Raw genomic sequence first — 19,086 nt, 5'->3', positions numbered from 1 at the left:
GACATAAATGAAATAAAAGATAGGAAAACAATACAGAGAATCAACAAAACCAAAAGTTGTTTCTTTAAAAAGGTCAAAATTGACAAAACTTTAGCTAGACTGACCAAGAAAAGAAGACTCAAGTTACTAAAATCAGAATATGGAAGTGGAGGGACTTCCCTTGTGGTCCAGTGGCTAAGGCTCTGCGCTCCCAATGCAGCAGGCCCGGGTTCGATCCCTGGTCAGGGAACTAGATCCCACATGCCACAACTGAGAGTTCACATGCTGCAACTAAAGATCCTGCGTGCTGCAACTAAAGATTCCGCATGCCTCAACGAAGATCCTGCATGCCGCGACTACGACCCGGCTCAGCCAAATAAGTAAGTAAATATTAAAAAAAAGAAAATGAAAGTGGAGACATTGCTACCAACTTTACAGAAATAAAAGGGGTTATAAGAGAATACTATGTACAATTGTATGCCAACAAATTTGAAGACCTAGATGAAATATATTCCTAATAAGACACAAACTACCAAAACTGACTCAAGAAGAAATAGAATATCTGAGTAGGTCTATAAATAAAGAGATTTAGCTAAGTAATCAAAAAACTTTTCACAAAGAAAAGCCTAGGAAGATTTCACTGGTGATTTCTGTCAAATATTTAAAGAAGACTTAACAATTCTTCACAAACTCTTCCAAAAAATAGAAGAGGAGGGAAGAGTTCCCAACTTTTTATGAGGCCAATATTATCCTAACACCAAAACCAGAGAAAAACATCAAAAGGAAACTACAGACCAATATCCCTTATGAATATAGATGCAGAAATCCTTAACAAAATACTAGTCGACCAAATCCAGCAGAATATAAAAAGAATTATATATCATGACGAAATGGAATTTCTCCCAGGAATTCAAGGTTGGTTCAACATATGAAAATCAATCAATATAAAACATCATCTTAATAGAATAAAGAAAAAAATCATATAATCATCTCAATAGATACAGAAAAAACATTTGGCAAAATCCAACACCCTTCATGATAAAAATACTTAACAAAGTAAGAATAGAAAGGAATTTCTGTAACTTGGTAAAGAGTATCTATGAAAAAACCATAGAGAAACACAGCATTAGCATCATACTTAATAGTCAAAGACTATAAAATCTTTCACCTGTAAAAGAAATCAGAAATGAGGCAAGCGTGTCACTTTCACCACTTCTATTCAACGTTGTACTAGAGGTTCTAGTTGGGGCAATTAGGGAAGACAATGAAATAAAAAGCATCCAGCTTGGAAAAGAAGGAGTAAAAGTATCTCTCTTCACAGATGACATGATCTTATATAGAGAAACCCCTAAAGAACCCACAAAAAAACTATTAATAAATAGTTAGCTAATAGCTAATAAATGAATTCAGCAAGTTTACAGGATATACAAGACAAATATGCAAAAATCAGTTATATTTCTATATGCTAGCAATGAGCAATCTGAAAATGAAATTAAGACAGCTATTCCATTTACAATAGCACTTTAAATAAAGGAATAACCATAGAAGTACAAGACTTATACACTGGAAAAATACAAAATATTGTTGAACAAAATTAAAGAAAACCTAAATAAGTGGAAAGATATTTTATATTCATAGACTGGGAGACTTAATATGAAACAGTTTGATCTGCAGATTCAATGCAATCCCTGTAAAAATTCCAATTGTCATTTTCGCACAAATGGACACTCTTATCCTAAAATTCATATGAAAATGAAAGGGACCCAGAATAGCTAAAAAAAATCTCAAAAAAGAACAAAGTTGGAGGACTCACATTTCTCAATTTCAAAATTTACTACAAAGCTACAGTAATAAAGATAGTGTGGTACTGGAATAAGGATAGACCTATAGATTGATGGAATAGAATTGAGAGTCCAAAAATAAGCACATACATCTATGGCCAATTGATTTTCTTTTTTTTTTTTTTTTTTGCAGTTTTTAAAAATGAAATATAGATTATATTCCATTTATAGTTATTATAAATATGGCTATATTCCCCATGTTGTACAATATATCCTTGTAACTTATTTTATACATAGTAGTTTGTACCTCTTAACCCTATACCCCTATATTGCCCCTCTCCCTACTGGTAGCCACTAGTTTGTTCTCTATATCAACGAGTCTGCTTCTTTTTTGTTATAGTCACTAATTTGTTGTATTTTTTAGATTCCACATATAAGTGATATCATTACAGTATTTGCCTTTCTCTGTCTGACTTGTTTCACTTAGCATAATACCCTCCAAGTCCATCCATGTTGCTGCAAGTGGCAAAATTTCATCTTAGTAGTATTCCAGTATGTGTGTGTGTATGTGTATATGTATGTATATATATATATATATATATATATATGTCACATCTTCTTTATCCATTCATGTGGTGATGGACACTTAGGTTGCTTCCGTATCTTGGCAGCTGTAAATAGTGCTGCTGTAAATATTGGGGTGCATGTATCTTTTCAAATGAATGTTTTGGGGGTTTTTTTTTGGCTATATACCCAGGAGTGGAATTGCTGGGTCATATGGTAATTCTATTTTTAGTTTTTTGAGAATCCTCCATACTGTCTTCCACAGTGGCTGCACCAATTTACATTTCCCCCAACAGTGTATGAGGGTTCCCTTTTCTCCGCATCTTTGCCAACATTTGTTACTTGTGTTCTTTTATGATGATACCCATTGTGGTTTTGATTTGCATTTAACTGATGATTAGTGATGTTGAGCATCTTTTCATGTGCCTCCTGGCCATCTACATGCCTTTTATGGAAAAATGTCTACTCAGTTCTTCTTCCTATTTTTTATTGGGTTGTTGGTTTTTTTGATGTTGAGTTGTATGAGCTATTTATATATGATGGATTATATATGATGGTCGTATCATTTGCAAATATTTTCTCCCATTCAGTAGGTTGTCTTTTCATTTTGTCAGTGGTTTCCTTTGCTGTGCAAAAGCTTTTAAGTTTAATTAGGTCCCATTTGTTTATTTTTGCTTTTATTTCCTTTGCTTTAGGTGACAGATCCAAAAAAATATTGCTGTGATTTATGTCAGAGAGTGTTCCTGCCTATGTTTTCCTCTAGGAGTTTTATGGTTTCTGGTCTTACATACATTTTGAGTTTATTTTTGTATATGGTGTTAGAGAATGTTCTTTTACATGTAGCTGTCCAATTTTCCCAGCACCACTTTTTGAAGAGACTTTCTTTTCTCCATCGTATATTTTTGTCTCCTTAGTTGTAGATTAATTGTATGGTCAATTGATTTTCAACAAGGGTGTCAAGACCATTCAGTTAAGGAAAGAATGGTCCCTTCCAAATGGTACAGGGATAACTGGATATCCACATGCAAAAGAAGAATTTGGACCCGTACTTTACAACATGTTCAAAAAGACTTGAATATAAGAGCTAAAATCATAAAACTTTTAAAAGGAAGCATAGTTGTAAATCTGTGTGATCTTGGATTAGGGAACAGTTCTTAGATATGACACTAAAAGCACAAGGAACCAAAGGAAAAATAGATAAGTTGGGCACCATCAAAATGAAAAACTTCTGTGCATCAGAGAACACTATCAAGAAAGTGAAAAACAACCCACAGAATTGGAGAAAATATTTGCAGATCATATATCTGTTAAGGATCTATTATCCAGAATATGAAAAGAACACTTAAAACTCAACAATAAAAAGATAAAGGACCTGGTTTAAAAAAATGGGCAAAGGATTTGAATCAACATTTCTTCAAAGAAGATATACAAATGGCCAATAAGCACATAAAATGATGCTCAACATTATTAGTTATTAAGGGAATGCAAAATAAAACCACAATGAGATACTACTTCACACACACTATAATGGCTGTAATAAAAAAGGACAGAAAATAGCAAGCATTGACGAGGATGTAGAAAAAATGGAACCCTCATACATCACTGGTGGGATTGTAAAGTAGTACAACCTATGTTAAAACAGTTTGGCAGTCCTCAAAAGTTTAATCATAAAGTTACTGTATAACCCAGCAATTCCATTCTTAGGTGTACCCAAGAGAATTGAAAACATATGTTTGCACAAAAAATTTGTACACAAATATTCATTAATAATAATAGCCAAAAACTGGAAACAACCCAAATATCTACCAACTGATGAATGGATAGACAAAAAATGATATAGCCATTCGGTGGAATAGCATTCAGTAGTAAAGAATACAGACATAAAAGGCATATTGTCTGCTTCCGTTTATATGCAAAGTCCAGAACAGGCAAATGCATAGAGAAAATAGATTAGTGGCTTCTGGGCAACAGTGGGTGGAGGGAAGAATGAGAGTACCTGCTAGAATAAATGGAGTTTCTTTTTTGAGTGATGAAAATGCCCTGAAATTAGATAGGGTGATCGCTATATGACCTCATGAATATAATAAAAACATTGAACTGTGCACTTTAAGAGGATGACTTTTATTGTATGTGAATTATATATCAATATCAATTATGTATCAATTATATAAAAATATTTGGAGGAAGGGTCAGATTGGGTAATAGATTTGGGAGTCATTCATAGAGGCAATTATGTAAGGAATAGGAGGGAATTCCCTGGTGGCCCAGTGGTTGGGACTCCACGCTTTCACTACCAAGGATGTGGGTTCAGTCCCTGGTCGGGGGAACTAATATCCTACAAGCCACATGGCATGGCCATAAAAAAAAAAAAAAAGAAAAAGAAAAAGAATGGGAGTAGATTCTCTATAGGGGTGCTGTCCAATAGAATTTTTCTGCAATGATGCGAATGTTCTATATTTGTGCTGTCCAATTAAGTGTTTAAAAAATACTAAGTATGCATATAAAACAGTCAGAAAAGCTGTATACCAAACTGCCACAATGCTTCCCTCTGGAGAACTAAAAAATGACTGGCTTTGGAGTACAGGCCTAGAGTAACTACTCACTCTCGACACCTGTGCTTCCTTGCCTTAAGAAAATAATGATTTTGTCTTGTTTTCAAAAAGTTAAACAGTTACTTTCATGACCACCTGCTGCACCACTAGGACTGGAGGGCATTCACAGTGTTTTCTATGTGAATGGCCCTCCTAGAGCACAGAAGACAATGCAAATGGTGCTCTCCCAAGCCATGCAACATATATATATATATATATATATATATACACCTATAATTGGTATATATATACACACCTATAATTGGTATATATATATATATATATATATATATATATATATATATATATACCTATAATTGGTATACATACTAATTATTGGGAAAGTGTCTCCTAGAGCCTCATCAAATGTAAATTTCTTTCCTTTCCCTAAGAAAAAGACCCTTAAATTCATCAGCTTCAGTGTTCAGATATTTTGAAAATGACCTTAGACCAATGCAGAGTTAAAGTTGTCTTTGTTGTTATTAATGAAGAAGAAAAGCAGAATAACCACGGCATATAACTGCCTGCAGAAACAACATCCTCCCACACCCCTGGTTTTTACACCATCCAATAACCACATGATGGAAAAGCGATTTGTGTCAGAAATGGCTTTGGGCTCCCTGCCTGGTTTGTGCTGAGCTTACTTTTCTAGTTTCTAGGGCTGGGCCAGCAGTAGGGCCAGGAGAATCAGTGGTCAAGCCAAACGTAAAGATAATGAAGTCCATGTTTTTGTTGTCAGTGGTGTGGTTCATCAAAGAACTGATTGGGGCAGCATCCATGAGAAGATATGTCAGCTCCTGATTCCCCTGCGCACTTCCATGCCCTTCTACAACTCAGAGGAAGAACGGCAGCATGGCCTGCAGCAGCTGCAGCAGCGGCAGGTAGGGCTTATAGGACGGTTGCAGGGTTAACTCACGGGTGCAGAGAACCTGTCCAGGGAAAAGGTTGTACTGTGCGCGGTCACTAAACTATAACCTCTGAGGGCAGAGACTTGGTTTTATGTCTTTATGTCCTCAATACCATTGTTGTTCTCCACATATCTACTGAAAACCTGCAGCATTAGTTTCCAAGAGCTGCCGTAACGAAGTACCACAGACTGGGTGGCTTGAACAACAGAAATTTATTTTCTCACAGTTCTGGACGCTAGAAGTCCAAGATCGACAATGGGTGTTAGCAGGGTTGGTTTCTTCTGAGGCCTCTCCCCTTGGCTTGCAGACTTGTCCTCACAGTTAGATTGGATTATGAGACACCCCATGGCCTCATTTTGACTTACCTCTTTAAAAAGCCCTATCTCCAAATGCAGTCACATTCTGAGTCACTAGAGGTTAGGGCTTCAACATATGAATTTTGGGGGGACAAAATTCAGCCATAACACCCATATATGCCAAGTATTGTAATAAGAACCCAGGCACAAAGTAGAAGGTCAAAAAATGATGTATGAATATACTAGTTAATAAATAAAGGAGATTAGGAAAACTATTACTATGGCATTGGTAGCATCTGAATTATTCTAAAAAAAATAATGCTCTATAAGCTATAAATCTCAAAAGATTCATCAATTTTAGTGTTGTGACACTTTGAGAGTGGCCTTAGAACAATGCAGAGTTAAAGTTGTTTCTGATATTAGTGAAGCAGGATAACTCCAGAAGGAAAAATATGTTTCTTTCAAAATTAACTCAAATAGAAAGGCAGAACATTTTAGATTGTCCTGAGACATTACAGCTTTGCTAAACTAAAATTTCATTAGAAATGTAAGAATAATAATCATTTAATAAATTTATATTGAGCACTCATTTATGCCAAGCACCAACCTAAGATGAAAAGATACTTGTTCCTGGACCTTGAGGAACTCACAGTCCAGAGTTTGCCTTTTTTTAATTAATTAATTAATTAATTAATTAATTAATTAATTAATGGCTGTGTTGGGTCTTCGTTTCTGTGCGAGGACTTTCTCTAGTTGTGGCAAGTAGGGGCCACTCTTCATCACGGTGCGCGGGCCTCTCACTATCGCGGCCTCTCTTGTTGCGGAGCACAGGCTCCAGATGCGCAGGCTCAGTAGTTGTGGCTCACGGGCCCAGCTGCTCCGCGGCATGTGGGATCTTCCCAGACCAGGGCTCAAACCCGTGTCCCCTGCATTGGCAGGCAGATTCTCAACCACTGTGCCACCAGGGAAGCCCCAGAGTTTGCCTTTTTAATCACCTATTTTGGGTCTCATGTCCGCCTCAGTGCAGACAGGCTCACTGTGTGCTCTCGAGCAGGTCATCAGGTGTTGGCCCTATCTCCAGCTGTACCTATATCCACCATTGCCTTTCACCCTTAGACTGTCTCAGATAGTCTAGTTTTTTTTTTCCACAGAAGCATTTGATCGAATTTTGCTACACCGTAGCCCAGAAATATATCTTTGAAGGAAAACATGAAGATGCTGTCCCAGCAGCTTTGCACTCTCTTCGCTTCCGCATGAGTGTTCATGGCCTGAGTTCAGTAGAGCTGGTACCTGCTTACCTGCTGTTGGCCGAGGCCAGCCTTGGTAAGTGAAACTGACCTGAGACCCCCTGGAGCCTGTAAGAAGTGCTATACTTGGTCATATCAGTGGCCAAAACATCCAGCTTTGGCAGTGGCACCAGGATACCTTTTGTGGAAGAGCAGGATTGCTGTAAAGCTTGGCACAAGGTGGGGAAGGAGATGTCATGGACTTTTTGGTAAAACTGAACGAAATCCACTCTAGCTGGCCTTAGCAAAAGGAGGAAATTTATTAGGATGCTGAGGTGTCCTAAGGGAAGTGAGACTTCATGAGATACTATACTCAGAATGCTATAACAAACCAAGGCTGGTGGTCTCTGTTTCTCTCTCTTGGGTCTTGGGGTCTTGTTTCTTGTCTCTGTTTCTAGGTTTCTCTCTCTGCATCTGCTTTATTTTCCATCTCTGCAGACCAGATTTTTCTACCCTATTCTTACTGGAGAAGACAGCTACCCCAAAATGTCAGATGTAGCTGAATTTACATTGAATTTACATATCCTCCAGGTTCAAGGTGGGTTATAGAAACTAATTAGCATCTGATTTCCGATGTTAAATTCCTGGAAGAAAGAATTGTGTTGACACAGCTTGAGTGCGGCATCTATCTGTATCTACCTTTGTGTCAGGGTCACATAGTTCAAACACGAAAATAGGAACCCGCTCCTATGGATGGCAGAGGCAGTTCTGAGAGCAGGGCACAGACATCACACATGGTGGTTGCTACAACAGGAGAATTAGCATTTTTGAGGGGAATTAACATTTTTGAGCATCTACAGCCTTTTAGGTACTGTACTACTACTTTATTTTTATTTATTTATTTTATTTTTGGCTGTGTTGGGTCTTCATTTCTGTGCGAGGGCTTTCTCTAGTTGCGGCAAGCGGGGGCTATTCTTCATCGCGGTTCGCGGGCCTCTCACTATCGCGGTCTCTCTTGTTGCGGAGCACAGGCTCCAGACGCGCAGGCTCAGTAATTGTGGCTCACGGGCCCAACTGCTCCGCGGCATGTGGGATCTTCCCAGACCAGGGCTCGAACCCGTGTCCCCTGCATTGGCAGGCAGACTCTCAACCACTGCACCACCAGGGAAGCCCTGTACTACTACTTTATATCTTAACAGACACTATTAAAAAAAAAATTTTTTTTAAAAAGTAAAACGGTAGGAAATACAGTACAAAGAACTTTTTCCCTAAGCTATCTGAGAGTAAGTTGCTTACCTGATGCCCTATGCCTTGACTACTTCAGTATGTATTTCCTACAGAGACGTCTCCTTCATAACCACAATACAACTATCATCCATGATTATCTACTGAGCAGACCCCATTCAGCTTTTTCCAGTTGTCCCAATCACATCTTTACAGCAAAAGGGCAGAGTCCAGAATCACACTTTTCATTTTGTTGCCATGTGTCTTTAGTTTCCTTCATTCTAGAATAGGTTCTCAATCTTTCCTTGACTTTTATGACTTTGACGCCTTTAAAGATTAAAGGCCAATTATTTTATAAAATGCCCTTCAATCTGAGTTTCTCTGATGCTTCCTCATGACTGGACTCAGGTGATGTGTCTTTGGCAGGAATATCACTGAAGTGATGCTGTGTTCTTCTCATCCCATCCTATAAGTTGGCACATGTTTTAATTTTGTTCCATTATTGATGATGTTCATTTAAATTACTTTATTAAGGTGGTGTCTGCCAGGCTTCTTCTCTGTAAAGTTACTCTTTCTTCTCTTTGCAATTAATAAGTATTTTATAGAGAGGTATTTAGAACTATATAAATATTCCATTCCTCAACAAACTTTCAATGAATTCATTTATTTATTTATATCAACATAGACTGTTGTTTTCCTATTTTATTTGGTGGGTTACAATCCATTACTATCATTAATTTGATGTTCAAACTGTCCTTGATTTGGCAAGTGGCAGCCCATCACACTGGCTTCTGTGTCTCCTTAACACATCCCCATTGTTCTTTTTTTTTTGGCGACATGGCTTGCGGGATCTTAGTTCCTCGACCAAGGATTGAACCTGAGCCCTAGGCAGAGAAAGTGTGGAGTCGTAACCACTGTACTGCCAGGGAATTCTTCCCCATTGTTCTTTGATCACTTTCCTGCTTTCTGGATCATACCTCCAAGGAACCCTGATTTCTTTTAGCAGAAAATGGAATTTAGAAGCCAAGAGCTGTGCACTGGACATACTCGTTGCTACTGAGGTATGGCTGCTCCCAGGCTTCTCAATGGACAGAATTAGGGAACATGTGTAAATATAATAATGTGTATATGCGCATTATTTCTAAATCTCCATCTCCGTCTCTGCATCTGTATCTGTATATGATCATGGGTCCATAGGAGTACATTTAAATCCACAGGGTTCAATCTCATTTTCTCCCATTCCATGTCTATAGCTCCATTCTCTGACAGTGAGAATGCTGGCTTCCATTTCCATTGATGTATTTATATATTTAATTGGTTACCCTGTATGAGCCAAACTCCCATCTCCAATCCTATCCTTTCCCCTTGCAGATGCCCTCTTCTCCTTTTGGGGGCTCTGACTCCTATTCTGGGATGCCTCTTCTGCATGGACCCCCTCCTCACTGGTTTGGGCTCCGACTTCATACCAGGCCACTTAGCCGCAAGAATGCCCTCTTTAGCCTACTCAGATCTGACTCCCCATTCTGGACTGTCCCTCCTCCCAAACTAGTGGAAGAGCACCGGACAAGAAAATACAGCCCAGGCTCTCTTTATCTCTGACACTGACTAGCTATGGGATTTTGGAAAAGTCACCCTGGCCTAAATCCCATCATCTTTTATTTGGTTTACTACCTGCCAACTGGTCTCTGCACATCTTCCCTGGCCTCCTTCCAACCTGGTCTCCAAACAAAATGAGACCAAGTCACTCCAATAAATAAAGACCAAGTTCCTAAAGCAACCTATGAGTCCCTGTTTGGTCCAGCCTTTATGAATTCTCTCACCTCACCTCTCATTCTTTTCTCTCTCCCTTTCAGTTATGTTGGCCTTCTCTTGGTTCCTCAGAAGCACTGTGATGCTTCCTTGTTCTGGAAGGTTCTTCTCTAGCCACTCCCCCCACTTCTCTTCCCTTCCTTTTCACCTAACTAACTCCTATTCATCCTTCAGGTCTCAGCTTGAGTCACCACCCCCTGATTAGAACCCTTTCCCAAGCCCCCAGATTGGGTCAGGTCTCTTTTTACGTATCCACTTAGAAACCTCTTTCTTTTTTCTGGGCACTCACTTTGATAATAATTATACATTTTTTGATGAGATTATTTAATTAAAGTTCCTCTCCTGCACTAGACCATAAGTTCAGGGAGAACTGGAACTCTGTCTATTCTTTCTACTCATAGTGTCTTTACATCCAGAACAGTACTTAGTGCAGGGAAGGTACTCAAAAACTCCTTAGAACCTGACACCTAAATGGGAACTATGTAAGCATTTGTTGAATCTGAGTCCTCTTCACAGGACTGTTTTGAGGTTTAAATGAATTCATGTATAATGGACATGGAAGTGCTTTGCAAGCAGAAAAGTGCTGTCTAAATGGAAGGTTTCATTCTAACTCCCACAGTTACTGATTTAAAACCTTGCCAACCTTTTTGAAAGTCTATATAAATCACATCCCCTGTGGACTTGCCTCTCCCACTTTAGAGATTCCTCCAGACTGGAGTGGAAAAATAAGAGGCATTCATCCTTTTTTTCAAAGTAAAACTTCGGAATTTTAACACACTAGAAATGATATTTTCAGTAACACTTCAAAGAGGAGCCACCTTACTCATCTTCCCCCACTGTTTTTAGTGTTTTGGAACCGGGAGAACCTAGGTTCAAATTCCAACTCTTTACTAGCCGTGTGATCCTAGTCGTCAAGCTTTTTCTTACCTTAGGGCTCTCACACATACCACCTGGAATGCTGTTTTCTCCCTCTTACATGGCTGATTTCTTTTCAGCCTTCAGGTACCTGCTTAAACACCACCTTCTCAGAGAGGTGTTCCCTAATCATCCAACGTAGGTTTCTCCGTGCCTTTTTTGATCACTGTGTCCTGTTCATTTCCTTCCTAGCACTTCACTTTTTGTTTCTTTATTGTGTAACGACTTCACTCGACTGTGAACTTTTTAAGGTCAGGGATCCAGCATGCACTGAGCATCTGGCAGAGTGGTAGAGACTCAACAGATTAGATGAATATAGGGTTGAATGAATGTGCAGTTTCCTCCTCTGATATTTCTTTTGCAGGGTTGTTGGCAGACTTAAATCACAGATGCAGATGGCCTAGCCTAGTGTAAGGCATGTGTAAGGCATAGTGTAAGGCAGCCCCTCAGTAAATGATTCCTTTTGCTTCCCCTGTGTGCCTCACAGCCACACCTTTGAATCGTCTGTGACTGTTTTATTCTGTGGTCCTTTAGTTTCATCTGCAAGCCTGCAAAATCTTCCCCCATGATGTCTCTCAGATCTGCCACTAACCCAGTGTAAGCCTGCTGTCTCACCCTTAAGACAAGTACCACTGCTCCATGAACTGGCCATCCTTTCTCTCTCTACTGCATATACTCTGAAAGTCACCCTTTGGGATAGTCTCACTTCCTTTGGCAACTTTAGGTCTCTGTTACCTCTACTCCATCCCTACACCTCTCCAGGTAAGCACTGTATGTAGGAGGGCATGCCTGAACTTACCCACACACTGGTCACAATCTTAGTTCTGACCTGCTTGTCACAGCTTGTTCTTCTCACCTCATTATACCCTGCTCTCTGAATTTGCAGCCTTGTAGTTTTTTACTGGCAAGTAGGCTTTTTCCTTTGGGACTGATGCCTGTTTAGATGTGGTTCGGCTTGACCTGGGGGCCTTCCTTTTTTCAGCAATACCTCTGTCAATGAGAACTGGACAATGAAAAATGTAAATTTCCAATATATATCAGTGCCCCCTACCAATTGTTTCCCAAGATAAATGTCTTAGCTAAGAGTCATTTGCTTCTTTAAATTTGATAGGGCCTCAGTCTAAAGCTCTTATTTTTTTAAGCAAAACCCAGGTGGAAAATGTGGCTTGCCTATTTAATTAACATGAGCCAGGATCATGGGCCATGGCCTCTTGATTCTGATCTAATATTTTCCCATTTTAGTGTGAGCATCGGTCAGACAAAGTTACTTGCTACCTCTTGTTGACTGCTTCTTCCTCACCTCTCCTGTATTTCAGAGAGGTATGATTACAACCAGAATAAAGCAATGCTTACATATGAAGTAGGCCTGGGTGGAAGCACAAGAAGAACAGAAGGTTGACTTATGAGGGATCCGTGTCTTCATCTCCTGACCCTTTACTGATGCCATTTCTGTTGCAGCATCCATCACACAGAACCCTTCACACGCAGGGCATGTCTCCTGCTCTGCAGAACGTTCTCAAAGTAGTTTTCTGCTCACTTCTGACAACCTCCCTAGGAGGCAAGCGTAGGCAGGAAACTATTATGTATCTTCACAACTAAACAAAAAGGGTTAAGTGTCAAGAGTATTTGAATATTAGAAATAAAGGTGACTTTCACTTAACCACATGAAATGGTTAACCACATAACCATTCTAGCTTCTGAATGTCTCTTTTTTATACTCCATCTTCATTCGCTGCCTTATTTCAGGGTCTAGTACCTGCCTGAACTATTTCAAAAGTCTTCTAGTGAGTGTTTTCCTTTTCCTCCTCCCCTCTGGTCTCTCCTCGTCATAGTGGCAGAGGATTCTTCAAATCTAAACCCGGTTCTTGCTCCCTTTCTGAAAATCCTCTAATTTTTATCCACATGCATCAAGATCCTTGGCATGACTTCCTAAGCCCTCCATGATCTGTGCCCTGCCTACCTCTTTAGCCTCATTTCCTGCCACTTGATCCCTTATACTTTGTGCCCCAGCATCACAGGCCAATATATAGTTCTCTAAGCACAGCACACCATTTCATATCTCTATGACTTTGCATATGTGTTAATTCTCCCTGGGATGCCCTCCCTCCCTTAACTGTCTAGAAAACTTATATTCATCCTCAAAACTTAGCTCAGACTTTTCTGACTATCTTAGCTTGGCTGCTATAACAAATACCATAGACTGGGTGGCTTAAACAACAAACATTTATTTCTCACAGTTCTGGTGGCTACAAGTCCACGATCAAGGTGCCAACAGAGCTGGTGTCTGGTGAGAACACACTTCCTAACATGTAGACAGCCGCCTTTTCTTGCTATACCTTCACATGGCCAAAAGAGAGATCATCTCTCTCTTGTCTCTTCTTATAAGGGCACTAATCCCATTCATGAGGGCTCCACCCTCATGACCTAATTACCTCCCAAAGGCCCCACTTCGAAATACCATCTCATTAGGGATTAGGGCTTCAACATATGAATTTTGGGGGGACACAAACATTCAGTCCATAGCACTGACCATGCCTCTCCCCACTCCATTGTCCCTCTCTACCCCATCCAAAGAATTGAACACTTCCTACTCACTTCCACTTCCAAACCTTATAATGTTACTATCATTGCATTTACACTATATTACAAATATACTTGTTTTCATGTCTTCATTCCGCCAACCAAGCTGTACATTCTTCAAGAGTAATGGCTTTGATTTATCTTTGAATTCCTATCCCTTAACACAAGGCCTGGCACATAAAAAGTATCGAATATACGTATACATATATTTTAAAATTGAGATATAATTCATGTACCATAAAATTCTCCCCTTTATAGTACAATTCAGTGGTTTTAGTATATTCACAAGATTGTGCAACCATCATCACATCTAATTCGGGAACATTTTTGTCACCCCAAAATGAAACCCAATACCAATAGCAGTCACACCTCGGTTCCCATGCCTACAGTCCTGGGCCACTTACTAATCAATCCACTTTCTGATTTGCCTATTCTGGAAAATTTATATTAATGAAATCATACAATATGCGGCCTTTTGTGTCTGGCTTCTTTCACTCAGTATAATGTTTTCAAGGTTCATCCATGTTGTAGTATGTATCAGTACTTTATTCCTTTTGTGCCTGAATAATATGCCACTCATGAATAGGGAAAGACTACACTTTGTATATTTACTCATCAGTTGACTAACATTTAAGCTGTTTCAATATTTTGGCTAATATGAATAGGCTGCTATGAATATTCGCGTACAAGTTTTTGTGTGTCAGTAGGTATTCAAGTCAATGAATAAATGAGTGAATAGGTGATGACTCATATTTCATCATGTGTTCTCTGGCTAGGATATGGATTATAGTCTTTATTTCTCTTGGGCAGGTCTGGGCCGGATCGTCCAGGCTGAGGAATATCTATCCCAAGCGCAGTGGACAGTCCTCAAATCAACTGAATGTTGTTATGCCACCCACTCCTTACTGCATCGGAACCTGGGACTTCTCTACATGGCTAAGGAAAACTATGAGGAAGCCCGTTATCATCTGGCCAATGATGTAAACAAACTAAATTATAACACCCGATTGCTTCTGAGAACAGCTCTGTTTAGTTGTTGTTTGTTCTTGTTTTCTTTCTACTGAGCATTTCTGTGAAACTTTCTGAGTACAACTGTCTGTTTGGTGGAGTATTAGCAAGAACACAATTCTAACGACCTGAATTCAAGACTTTCCACTTTCTGCCTGTGCATCTTTGTCCAGGTCACATCACTTCCCAAGTCTCAATTGCTTGGGGGATGATAAAGGGAGGCAGAAGAGCATCCTGGTTAAGAGCAGAGCTTTACTCCTGGTCCCAGCTCTGCCATTTCACCAGCCACACAGACTTGGATAAATTATTTAACGTCTTTCATCACCTGTAAGACGGAAATCATAAAATAGTCTCTGCCTCATTGGGTCATTGCAGAGATGAATAAAAGGGCACGACATGTGCAGTACTTTTCCTATGATTTTTATAAATAACATCAACGTCTCTACTACAGAGTGTGATTATTACATTTAAATGAGCTGGAGGTATATGAAAGTGCTTTATAAACTCTAAAACTCTGTACCGATGTTGGATAGGTTGATGAGGGTGATGACTGAGCTGTTCTTCCCAAGTTCATGAGGTTTCTGTTAAGATTTCAGTATTGGACAATATTACCAGAGGGAAGAGTTCCTGAGCCTGAAACCTGGATGAGGTTAGAATCAGACTGCAGTCTCCATGCAGATTGGGTCTCTCTTCAGCCTCTCCACTGGGCAACCCTCCCTCTGGTTGCCTGCCACCGCACGATGCCCCTAAATTTGCTGGAAACATTGTTGTGCTGGTTATTCTCCGTATCCCCTTACTCCAAATGCATTCTCTGCCCTGCTCTTCCTTGGGAGGCTGACCTTGGTGGACTCCATTGCTCTCTGGCCTCGCTGGGTTTGGAGAGTGAAAGGCATGGCAGAGGAGTGGAAGTTGGGAGGAGAGAGAGGTTGGGGTATTTACTCTGCTGCCTTTCTGCACCAGCCCAGTCCCTGCAGGGCCAGTGTTCCTCACGGCCACGGCTCCTGTCAGGTAGCCTTCCTCCACAGCTCTAGCTCTTGCAGGGCCCTGGTAACCCTGCTTTCTCCCCTGGTTTTCTCAGGAGTTTGGACGGTAAACAGTCTCTTGCCATTGATAGTCCCTAGTGCTTCACTAACTCTTGTTGGTTCCGTACCCCTTCCACGTCTCTGTGAATAATCCTTTCATTATACTAGCCTCAGGGAATATTGATACTTGTGAGGGTGCCATCTACTTCCACCTAGGAGCCTGACCAATGCACTTCTTCATTTGTGTTTCCTCTCTGTGCTTCACAGCCTTCAACAAATCAAGCAGAAGCACACTCTCTCTTGAGCTGGGCCACACAGTTAAGAATTAGATCAAGCTCAGCCTAACTTAAAAAAAAAACCAAACCAAACCACCACAGCATTATTGATACATACCATAAAAGTCAATGGTATGTACAATTAAGTGTACAATTCAATGATTTTTAGTAAACTTAGAGTTGTGCAACCATCAACATAATCCAGTTTTCACCCTAAAGAGAGCCCACATATCCATTTGCAGTCATTTCTCATTCCTACTTTCTGTCTTTCTAGATTTACCTTTTTAGGACATTTAATATAAATGAATGAATGTCTTTTGCATCTGACTTCTTTCACTTAGCATAATTATTTTGAAATTCACCTGTGTCATTGTTTATATATCAATATTTCATTCCTTTTATCACTATCATCTGGATATACCACGATTTCTTTACCATTCACCAGTTGATGGACATTTGGGTTGTTTCCATTTTTTGTCTATTATGAATAATACTGCTGTGAACATTTGTGTACAAGTCTTTGTGTGAAGACGTGTCTTCATTCCTCTTGGGTACATACCTAAGAATAGAATTGCTGGGTCATGTGGTAAAACTATGTTTAATTTTTTGAGGACTGCCAAACTGTTTTCCACAGAGGCTGCATCATTTTATATTCCCACCAGCATGTACAAGAGTTCCACTTTTGCCACATCTTTGCCAATAAGTGCTATTTTCTGTCTTTTGATTAGAGCAGTTCTAGTGTGTGTGAAGATGTATCTCATTGTGGGTTTTAGTTTGCATTTTCTTAGTGACTAATAATGTTGAGCATCATTTCATGTGCTTATTAGCCATTGGTGTATCTTTTTGCTGACATGTTGTCTGTTCAGATCCTTTGCCCATTTTTTAACTGAGCTGTTGTAAAAGTTCTTTATAGATTCTGGATATAAGTCCTTTATAAGATATATGATTTACAAAGAAAACTCAAGCACTCTCTTTCTTCCTTCTGCTATAGATTTATTTCGCCAGTTGTGCATTTGGAACAGAGCACATCAGGACCTCAGGAGGCTACTTCCACCTGGCTAATATCTTCTATGGCCTTAAAAAGTTGGACCTGGCAGACACATTGTACACCAAGGTGAGCTGGGGAATATGGGAGCTGAGCCTTGATACTTAGGCCTTGTGTCTTACAACTGGTGTCAGACCATTCATGAGAAATTCGAGGCACAGACAGATGAAGTGACTTGCCCAAAATCACATAGCTTGATACATGATATATTCCACTTTTCTTTCTTCCGGTTTCTCCACTACCAAAATAGTTTAGTCCTTAGCATCCATAGAGCAATTAACAAACAATAACTTATGGGTCAGTAAGAACCAAACCCCTCCAAATAGACTGCCATATACCCTGCCATATCCCTAGGAGCAAGCTAATGCGGGCATACTGAGGTGTGGGATAAAGGAGGAGATGAAGTTTTTAAGCGAAACTAATTGTTGAAAGGTCCTGTGAAGGGATCAAAGAACATGAAAGTACTTTAAAATGTCCATCTTTACCTGTGAAAGATTTTAAACTGTTTTATATATATATATATATATATATTTTTTTTTAACTGCTTTTGATACCAAGTTTTTTTACTGTCAGATGATTTGGGGCTGAGTTGCAAGAGGTGACCTTGACAGAGTCTAAAGTACTAGGCTCCTTTTTTTTTTTTTTTAATTTTAAATAGTTTTAATTTAAATCTTTTAGAACAGTATGTATCTATTCCAATTGTAGATTGTCAAGTCTATACAATATTTTCCTCTTTTTAAAAAAACATTTTTATTGGAGTGTAGTTGCTTTACAGTGTTGTGTTAGTTTCTACTGTACAGCAAAGTAAATTAGTTATATATATATATATATATATATATACACATATATATATATATCCCCTCTTTTTTGGATTTCCTTCCCATTTAGGTCACCGCAGAGCATTGAGTAGAGTTCCCTGTGCTATACAGTAGATTCTCATTAGTTACCTATTTATACATAGTATCGATAGTGTATATATGTCAATCCACATCTCCCAATTCATCCCACCCCTGCTTCCCCCTTGGTATCCCTACGTTTGTTCTCTACGTCTGTGTGTCTATTTCTGCTTTGCAAATAAGACCATCTATACCATTTTTTTAGATTCCACATATATGCATTAATATACGATATTTGTTTTTCTCTTTCTGACTTACTTCACTCTGTATGACAGTCTCTAGGTCCATCCACCTCTCTACAGATGACCCAATTTCGTTCCTTTTCATGGCTGAGTAATATTCCATTGTATATATCTACCACATCTTTTTTTTTTTTTAACATCTTTATTGGAGTATAATTGCTTTACAGGGGTGTGTTAGTTTCTGCTTTATAACAAAGTGAATCAGTTATACATATACATATGTTCCCAAATCTCTTCCCTCTTGCATCTCCCTCCCTCCCAACCTCCCTATCCCACCCTTCTAGGTGGTAACAAAGCACCGAGCTGATCTCCCTGTGCTATGCGGTTGCTTCCCACTAGCTATCTATTTTACGTTTGGTAGTGTATATATGTCCATGCCACTCTCTCACTTTGTCACAGCTTACCCTTCCGCCTCCCCATATCCTCAAGTCCATTCTCTAGTAGGTCTGTGTCTTTATTCCTGTCTTGCCACTAGGTTCTTCATGACCTTTTTTTTTTTTTCCTTAGATTCCATATATATGTGTTAGCATACTATATTTGTTTTTCTCTTTCTGACTTACTTCACTCTGTATGACAGACTCTAACTCCATCCACCTCACTACAAATAACTCAATTTCGTTTCCTTTTATGGCTGAGTAATCGTCCATTGTATATATGTGCCACATCTTCTTTATCCACTCCTCTGTTGATGGACATTTAGGTTGCTTCCATGTCCTGGCTATTGT

At 39.3% G+C, this 19,086-nt stretch overlaps 1 protein-coding gene across 2 annotated transcripts in view; it reads left to right on the top strand.

The window, feature by feature from the left end:
• Positions 1-19,086, top strand: part of ZMYND12 (zinc finger MYND-type containing 12) — a 35,472-nt gene that overhangs the window by 4,979 nt on the left and 11,407 nt on the right. Inside the window, exons 2-5 of one of the 2 annotated variants that reach the window (XM_036867443.1) lie at positions 5,655-5,796; positions 7,271-7,442; positions 14,684-14,853; positions 17,170-17,292. In XM_036867443.1, coding sequence (XP_036723338.1) covers positions 5,655-5,796; positions 7,271-7,442; positions 14,684-14,853; positions 17,170-17,292 — 607 coding nt within the window. The remainder of the gene's footprint in view (positions 1-5,654; positions 5,797-7,270; positions 7,443-14,683; positions 14,854-17,169; positions 17,293-19,086) is intronic. The other variant, XM_036867449.1, reaches the window with a different exon arrangement.

The sequence above is a fragment of the Balaenoptera musculus genome, chromosome 1 (assembly GCF_009873245.2).
Source record: "Balaenoptera musculus isolate JJ_BM4_2016_0621 chromosome 1, mBalMus1.pri.v3, whole genome shotgun sequence".
Classification (NCBI taxonomy): Eukaryota; Metazoa; Chordata; class Mammalia; order Artiodactyla; family Balaenopteridae; genus Balaenoptera; species Balaenoptera musculus.
The sequence above is the reverse complement of the archived record's forward strand: the minus strand, read 5'-3'. Positions and strand labels throughout refer to the sequence as shown.